At 27.2% G+C, this 9,477-nt stretch overlaps 1 protein-coding gene across 1 annotated transcript in view; it reads right to left on the bottom strand.

Annotated features, from left to right (window-relative positions):
* Positions 1 to 461: 461 nt before the first annotated feature.
* LOC107453656 (tudor domain-containing protein 7 tapas) overlaps positions 462 to 9,477 on the bottom strand; it is a 62,125-nt gene continuing 53,109 nt past the window's right edge. Inside the window, exons 24-27 of the mRNA XM_043039678.2 lie at positions 8,518 to 8,589; positions 7,565 to 7,687; positions 4,993 to 5,110; positions 462 to 1,830 (exon numbers count right to left, since the gene is read on the bottom strand). Of these exons, the coding sequence (XP_042895612.2) occupies positions 1,604 to 1,830; positions 4,993 to 5,110; positions 7,565 to 7,687; positions 8,518 to 8,589 (540 nt within the window). The 3' untranslated portion in view covers positions 462 to 1,603. The remainder of the gene's footprint in view (positions 1,831 to 4,992; positions 5,111 to 7,564; positions 7,688 to 8,517; positions 8,590 to 9,477) is intronic.

Genomic DNA, 9,477 nt, shown 5'->3' with positions numbered 1-9,477 from the left:
ATTCAGGAGTTCCCTTGTCTTCTGGATTGGGTTCAAAATGACAAGGCTACGGAGTTGAATATTAGTAGTCGTAAATCCAAAAATTAGGTCGGCTGTTCAATGACGGTTATAAAATATAATTAATTACTAATGCAAAAATACTTATTAATAAACAGCACAAAGGTGAGCATTTATGACTCGATAGAAAGAGAATACCTCTTCAGCATTCTTCATTTTTGTCTTCTCTGCCTACTACAATGGTAGGCTCCTAAATTTCAAATTTTTAAACAAAGGATAGGTAGTATGGAATCTTGGCAACTGTGGACCTGAAAATCTGGAGCCTAATGTATTTCAATTATCTGAAGCAGATTCGATTTCAAATACCTTGGATAATACAGGTTCAACTGTAATAGTGAATTAATTATTTAATTTAAATCCTAAACACTGTGTCACAAGTTAAGACAAAAAGTATACATAACATCTTAATAGTAAAATATTTATTTAGTTTCCTTTCAGAATTTAAAATCTTACAGTACAATTAACAGGACAAACAAATAAAACAATTAGAATTCTTCATTGTTTCAACCAGGGTTTTCTGATTTAAATCAACTCCCTTAAAAAAAAAATTCTTGATTTTTATAGTCTGTATTAATGTATAATAAATTTGAGCACTTACGAAACAATATCAGAAAAATTTTAGGTTTTCTGTATTTTCAGAATGCAAAATTAATTTCTAAATCTGAAATTTTATGAAGATATTCTAATGTAGCTTCAAGAAAAGTTAAAAATTATTTTGTTTGATATTTTTTAAATTCCAGTGCTTACATAAGACAGCATAAGTTTGTTTCAAAATTAAAGTTTCTTGTTAAATTGGATTTAAAATTTGCATACTTTAACTCGTTTCTTAGAATATACTCATATATTTCTATACTTCATTTAAATAAATTATATTGATTTATTTAAATGAAGTATAGAAATTGTATTATTTATTGCTATAAAATAAGCATTATTTATTGCTATATTTTTCCTGCAGCAGAACACTTTTAAATATATTGTGACAATTTATTTTAAACATTTGAATTTGAATCACATTTAAAAAAATTTAACTTAAAATCATGAACCCTGGTTTCAGTAAACATCAAAAAAGCATCTGACTAAAGCAAAGAAAAAAAAAAGAAAGAAAAAAAAACAACCTTAAAAAAATTATATACACAAGGCAATGACGTATTTGATTTTGAAAGAACTATTTAGAGAGCCAACATTTAATATTTTCTAAGATACTAAGTAATCTTTAAACTTTAAAGATTACTTTAAAAAACATTTATTAAAACACATTTCTTTTTTTCTGTGACAGAAACTCATTTCCAAACATCTTTTCTTTAGACATTATCACAGACATTATAATACAAATAAACCTGAATCAAAAACACTTCTTGAACAATCTCTTTACACTTCATAAAAAATGTGTATTCATATCAAGTTATTGATAACCATCATAATTGGAAAAAAGTCTGTTAAATCCTGAAATCGGATCTGTATTTTCGCATTCATAAAAAAGTTAGATGAAACTAGTTATCACAAAATTTGAATAATAAGTCCTATGTTTTTAGAATTTTATTTGATTCTAAGCCGGCCTGGCGATTCCCCTATTTATCAGAGTCTCGTGGATGTACACATCTTCCCCGGGAACACTAACATCAATTAGAGTCAGTTCTAGTTCTAACACTTTGTTACCACGAGATTCTCGGTAAGTCTTTCTGCGCACAATTGAAGAAAATACTTTTTCCTCGACCATGTTTTTAAATTCGACACAGTGAAGAGGTCTCCAATCCCTTTCTACAGGTTTAATACCTAAAAGAAAGAAAAAAATTAGTACAACGGATGGCATGTTTTTTCGACAGTAGAAAAAAAAAGGGAAGAAATAGGTTTCCTCCAAACCAAGAGGAAAAAATAAAAAAACAAAAAAGTTTTGAGCTGATTTCTATTAATGAGGTTGGCTTCATTATATATTAGTAATACTTCTTTAAATATTCTAGTAAACAATAATCTGTACAAAAACTCTGTTTCAATAGGGATTGTTTTAGGAAATTGACTCAACTTTAGGGAATTTTCTAAAATGTACCAAAACGAGAAGAATTTTAATGAATCCAGGAGAAACTAGTCGGGAAAAATTAAGCACCGTTTAAGTACTTTTTAAGCACTCAAAATTACTTTTAAGCACTACATACATTAACAATATGCAAAATAAATTTCAAAGACTTATGATCATTATAAAATAACTAGTTTCTGACAAAGAACTCTTTTCTTTATTATATTAGCCATTATAAAATATTCAAGAGATTTTTGGGTTCGATATCAGAGGGTGAAAAAAGAAGCCTAAAATTGAGAATGCTGCAGAGTTGCACATGAGAGTGCAATTATCTTACAGAACCCTGCTCAGTAGACGGACACGCAGACTCGCAAGTATTTCATCAAACATGTAAAATGATTGGTGCTTTGAAACGCTATTGGTATGCCGAAATGGATTGTGGTTGGATAAATTGTGAAAACCTTGATAGAACAATGTGAAAAGCACGCTTTTGCATAATACGTGGCGAAAATCAAAATGGTAAAGTAAAAATCTCATTTTTGAAAAGGGAAAATTAAGCACTTTTTAAAAACACCCAATGAAAAAACGCACCTTTAAGAGCTTTTAAAAAACTAAAATCAAAAATAAGCACATTAAAGCACTTTTTAAAAACCCTGCGCACCATGATAAGGAAAAAAATTCATTGAATGAGTTTCTTAAGAAGTTAAAACAATAGTAGTTTCGTCTAAATGAATATAGTAAAACACAATTTAACAAAATTGTTAAAATAACATAGTCAAATTTAAATTTTATTAATACTGAAATTAGTGATGGGGCCGAATACCGAATATTCGGCCAAATACCGAATATTCGGTGGCCGAATACTTACTTTTTAAAAATTTCTCTTTTGATTGTATTTAAAGTAATTTTCATATTTTAAATTAAAAATGAAATAAATATTTACAAAATTGCTTTTTTAATCTTTGTATATTTAAAAAGAATTTAACAACTTGATTTATTTTTTGTAATAATTTAAAAATCTTGATGCCAATAACAAGGCAATATGGCTTTTATAAATCGAAATAATTTATAATAGCATATTTTAGCTATAGTTATTCTTGTAATTTATATGCTATTTTATTTAAAATAAGAACTCATTACTACTGTTAAATGTATTCTTAACTTTCTTTTTTGTCAGAAAAATTATTAAAACCGAGAAAATTAAGAACTTTTTAAAAAGTTTCACTTTTGAAATTTTAATTTTGTAATTAAATAATTTTTAAATTAAAAATGAAATAAATATTAACAAATTTGCTTTTTTAAACTTTCTGTATTTCAGATAGTATTCACACTTCTATTTAACAAACTATATATATTTGTATTTTAATGTAAAAGATTCCAATGCTTGTTTAAATACACATGATGATAAATTTGCAACGAGAAAACGTTTTTATTTAAGTAACATTATTAAATACACTTATGTATTATACAACTTAAATTGAATAAATGTTAGATTTTCTAATAATTAATGCAGTGAAATGTAACTCTGCAATATTCGTGATTAAATATATTTAAAAGCACATTTAAAAAAATATCTTTCTTTATTATTATGAATTTATTCAGCCAAATATCTAATAATATTCATATTCAGCCAAATGATTTCAGTATTCGGCTAGGCCGAATAGTGGCCGAATATTCGTTACATCCCTAACTGCAATATTAATAAATTATACACTAAAGATACAAACCACATACTGAATTGACAATTATAAATAGCATAAATTTTATTAACAAAAATAAAATATGATAGATACATTTTAAAATTCTGTATAAAGCTAAAAAAATATATATCTTCATTTTTTGTGCTATAATAAATTGTATGATTGAATTTAAGCTATTTTTTATGATAGTTATTGCTAGACAACTTTATTGATTATTTTTAGTTACTATTTTGCTTAATTTGTTTTGGTTATTTCCAGTGTCCTGACTTAAATAGGTATCTTCATAGCCAACCCTGGTTTATGAAGAGCTTGCACTCAGTAAACAACTTCAATTTTTAACTCCTGATAAATTTTAACTTTCTTTATGTACCGACCAGACTTTTAAGCATCACTAATATTTTAATATAACATTGAAACAACAAAATTTCATGTTGGGACTTGTCTGACATTGTAATAAGATTTTCCGTTTATCATTACAAGTTGATAAAACATGATTATTTGAAGTTGAGCGTCACCCGTGGAACTATTTAGTTACTGATATTTCATTCGAGTACACCATTTTATGATTCCTCATTTCTCAGCTTTCTATTTCGATCAATTTTGCATGCAAGTCTCTCACACTTTTGTAATGATTCACTAATACTTTAATCTATTTATAAAATAAAACATTTAAATATTAGAAAATACTTAACATTAAAAAATTTTTTTGTCTAAGTGTATAATATATTTTATTTAATGAGATAAAAACGTATTTCGGATAATTTTTTAATAATTTGGTATGTAAAAAGATAACATAGTTTTGCTTTATAAAGACATTTTTAAAAAGCACAGCTATAAACAATGTAAAAATAAGGTTACATCATCCTCACATGGCACCAAAACAATTCACATTGATTCTCATTCTTGTGCTCACGTGATTTAAGAAACCAATAACAATAAAAAAAAATTAAACTCTTAGCGAAACTCATTTTTAATCAAATAAAGCAGTAAACTAAAATCCTTCAAATTATCTTATAAAAGAATCATCCATAGTTTAAACTACAAATGAATCCTTGATAAAAAAAATTTTATAACAACCCACATGTGATCTTTCTAGTATTGCAAACTATTAGCATGCAAAATCTCATTGCAATCAAACTACAGATAAACAAGATGAAAGGGACACACAAACATTTATTGTTGTATATAACTATTATACAGATTAATAATAGTAAAATTATTTACCAGCTAAAGATGCTTTGATTGCTTGGCAAGGCAAATGTCTAAAATTGGAGTAGAGGCTCTGAAGTTGAGACATATTCACTGTCAAAAGGTCACCATAATCCACGTAGTTCACAAGAATCTAAAAAAAAAAAAAAAACTCATAGGAGATTGTAAAAATATTACATTACGAAACGTTATGGATTGTGTAACATTGTATTGATGAGTATACCTCATATTCTCAGGCAAATGTCTCACGAAATTGTTCATACAAATAACCTGACCACAGTGGAACCACAAGCAATCGTAAAAAATATCCCTGATTATGTCGAATTTATATGGCGTAAGACTGTAATTATAACAATGCACAGTGTGCTTAAATCAAGGGTTCCAAATTTTTTAGGCCATCGAACCCTTAACGACCCAACTTTTCATTGAACCCTGATTCAGTCACGTGCAGAGGGGTGGAGGCAAAAGGGGTCTCTTACTTCCAGTCCAAAGGGGCATCAAATCTACAACTAACCATACTAAAACTTTAAATTTATTAAGTTATTCTGAAATTAAATTTTATAAGCAATTGTTTGGCTAATGCAAAATATTCTATGAAGAATAAAATATGATTGTCATAAATTTATAAATCTTTAAAATTTAAGGGTAAAAATAAACATATTTTGTTTGAATTAAAAAATTTTTACCATGAGGTGTTTCAATTCACATTTATATAAAAAGAAGTGGATTCAAAATCTGGATTTAAATTTTTATAAATAATTATGTCATTTCCAATGTAATTTTAAAAAAAAAAAAATGTAGGTTTTCAGCCCCTTTTATTATATTCCTTCTATTATCAAGGAGTTTGGTTCGGACACCTCCACATCTGTGCCTGCATGCTTATAATATAACTGTGGAAAAATTAAAAATGATTTTAAAAATCTCTAGAGTGAAGACTGAAATTTCATTGTTTTTAATCTATTAAAGCTTTAAAACTACCTTTCATGCCAGACAGTTACATTACAGGTCTGGAGTAGCTTGTAGTTAAGTTTTGAATTTGTTTTTAGTGTATGAGCTGAAAACAAAAAACAAAAAAAAGAACTGCTATAAGCATGGCTATTAAAGAAATACATTTATTTGCATATTTAAGGCGCAATTTTCCAAATTTCAACTAGAAATTTTTATAATTAGTGATAAACGAAATTTCTATAGGAATAACATTACATACGATAGCAAAATGAAAATGGCTAGAAATGAATGAAAAGCTACCAAACTGAACACAACAAGAATCTATTGAATTCAAAATTTTAATTTCGTAAATTATCGATTTTTCATTAACTTTGAATTAAAAAGGGTGCTGCTTAGCCATGTCTGGTATGTTTTATTTTTCAGTGATGTTGGAAAGAGTTAGTCAGGTTCTTGTTTCTTTAATAAATATTTATGGAGGAAAATAGTTGTTTGCAGACATTTTATTTTTTCACTTTTGTATCTAAGGGAATTAAGTTCGGACACAAATTTATTTATTAGAGTTTTGATATTAACTGAAATCCAACACCAGAATTTCATTTATATTATTTTTGGCATAAAATTAAATTATTCTACTAACTGATCTGTTATAAGAATGTGGTACATCAGTTTCTTTTTTTTCTTCTAAATTACAGAATACAATATTTGTTTGTTATTAAACATAATTGTGCAATTAGTTCAGAACTAATTATGTTCTAAAAAGTAGAAAAGTATAAAATATTTTTATAAAATTGAGTGCACTTTGTCATGTTTTATTTTTATGGTGTGCTTTATTCTACCCTATTGCACATTTTTTTAAATATGATCTTATTAAGAACAACAGTGACTTAAATTGATAAACGCTTTTGTTTTCTAGTTTCATTTATTTTTAATTAAATGCAAAACAAATATACTTTTTTTTGTTACCAATTGAAGATTTATTTATTTAGCACCATCAGATTAAGATGCACCACTAAACATAATAAACTGCTTCATTGAATTTATAGTACAGGAGAGAAATATATTTGGATTAGTTAAGTGATGTATCAGGAATTGCACATTTTCTTGTTGTTGTTATAATGTTGGATCATTCGCAAAATAAACTCGCCTAGACAACATTTTAAAAATAATATGAAAGCATCATGTATAATGGAAAGAAACAATTAACACACTATAAAACCACATGATAACTCATTTTGAATAATAATTTTACGGCTAAAAATGTAATAGACACTTAATTTCTGCTTTAACTTAACAGATTAATAATTATAAAAATGGAATAACTTTCTGTTTTTACTTTATATTACAATTAATGTTAATGCCGTTCATTAGTTGTTATATAAATATTCACTTCAAATCATAATTTTTAGGTTTTAATAGGAATTCAAAAGCCAATTGCTGTTTAGTTACTTTTTTTGCTTTTGAAAAAAATTGGCCACTAGAAAATTTGCTTCTATTAGCCATTAGGAAAATTTTTAAAGATTTTTAATGACAACCGAAATTCTATTCCACTTTAAAATTATGTGTCCTCTCACAATTGAATAAACAATCTTTATTTTTAATGTCCAATACCTTAACTGTATGTGTAAAAGAAAAGACTTACCTGAACAGGATCATCACTTATGATAGATTGCAATTGTGATCGATACCAGTGACCATCTGAATGTCTGACAGCATAATACTCATTCACTTTTAACAGGCTCAATTCCATTTCAATCAAGTTATCCTAATAAAAAAAAATGTTTATGTACAGGGTGATCCGTTATGGCAAACTCTTGCCACACATCAAAAGGAATTTCATAGAAGCGTGTGACTACTTGGGGGCCGTTAATGAACAGTTACCCTTTGTGTCCCTTTAAACAGATACTTCTATTAATCTAAATAATTTTTTTAATAACTGTTGAAAATTACATTTGGTAGTAGCTGTTGAATGGTAATTTTAATGACCTGCTTTAAAAATCATTAAATTGAAATAAAACTATTTCTCAGCCTATTTGATGTGATTTTGGAAAATAATTGATAGAAAACATGAAATTAAGATAAATAAAAACACTGATTGTTAGGCAAAAAAAAAAAAAGGATACCTTCATTAATAGGGAAGAGCAGTGCCCTATAGCAGTGTACAAGGACATTTTTGGTCATGGGGAGGATGGATGAGCCGTAGAAGTTTGACACAGCATTTATGATTTACAGAGCCATACAGAACAAAAATAAAAGACAAGAATGGCCGAATATCATGCAAATTGTAAGTATATAACTAGACAACATAAAAATTTTTCAATTGGAAGACTTTTGATTAAAACAACTTTTTTCTGGAAAAATAAAATAAAAAGGCAGATTTTTTAAGGGATGGCAGCTAATTTTTACAAAAAGTGCACGGAGGACACACCTATAAGATCAAAGGGCAACCAGAGTGTACCATTCTTTTAAAAACGCTTAAGAAGAATACTGCTACAACAAAAAATATTCAAGAGCAGAGAAATTTCAGGAATAGAAAGGGCAAGTGCAAAAGTAATTAAAGTGTCCAAAATATGTATGAATAAAAATAAATATTACCTCTGAAGAATAAAACTGATCCATTTGACTACCTAATTCAGTTGTCTCCTTATTAGTTATTAAAGGCTGGATCTAAAAAATCAAATGGTTTTTAATAAAAGAAAGCTATAGGAAAAACAGAGAGGAATACAATATATTCGGGGGAGATTGTTGAGACACTAAGTGAAAAATCCTGGAATATTTATTTGCAAAAAATTTATATCAATTTACATATCATGCATGTTTTGTACATAACATACTTTTTTAAAATTAGATTTAGAATTAAAATACCTACCAATGTAGAATATGACTCTTTTATAGTAACTAATTTAAGAAAAGTATTAGCTCTTACAAGAAGGGTGATGCTGAATTTTTAAAATCATGTGAATATAAAAAGCGATATTGAATTTTAAAAACATGTAAATACAAATCGTGGCATTGTATTTTTAAATCACATTAATACGAATCGCAACGTGAAACTTTTAAATTAGATAAATATGAAGATTGATTTTGATATTCAAATTCATGAATAAGAATAGCGATATTAACGGATTCCAGCACAATTCTAAATGGCAAAAATCGGCCAAACCAAAAGAATCATATTGCCGGAATAATTAAGTAAGCATCTTTGTTAGCGAGAATTAACAAACATTACAAAATTTGAATTTTAGTTTGAGAATTCTGAGAAAATTTCGTTTTTGATTAGCGAAAGTCAGAGAACCAATAGTCTTGGGAAAAGTGTAATTACGAGATAGTGCCAGAAGAATCATATGAATGCTCCTAATTTTTAGATGGATAATACTAAAAATCCGTAATTTTGAGGTACCCCCAGAATAAAATCACCTTTAAACTATAATATTTTTAAAATGAACAATTTATAACTATTGCACTTAATTTTAAATGATATAGGTTTCATTAACTTAGTATCAGACACATAATTGTGTTTGCTTTACTAGCTTCTACATGAAATTCTATATGAAT

This window comes from Parasteatoda tepidariorum, chromosome 5, assembly GCF_043381705.1.
Source record: "Parasteatoda tepidariorum isolate YZ-2023 chromosome 5, CAS_Ptep_4.0, whole genome shotgun sequence".
Classification (NCBI taxonomy): Eukaryota; Metazoa; Arthropoda; class Arachnida; order Araneae; family Theridiidae; genus Parasteatoda; species Parasteatoda tepidariorum.
This window is presented reverse-complemented; position numbering and strand designations above follow the sequence as displayed.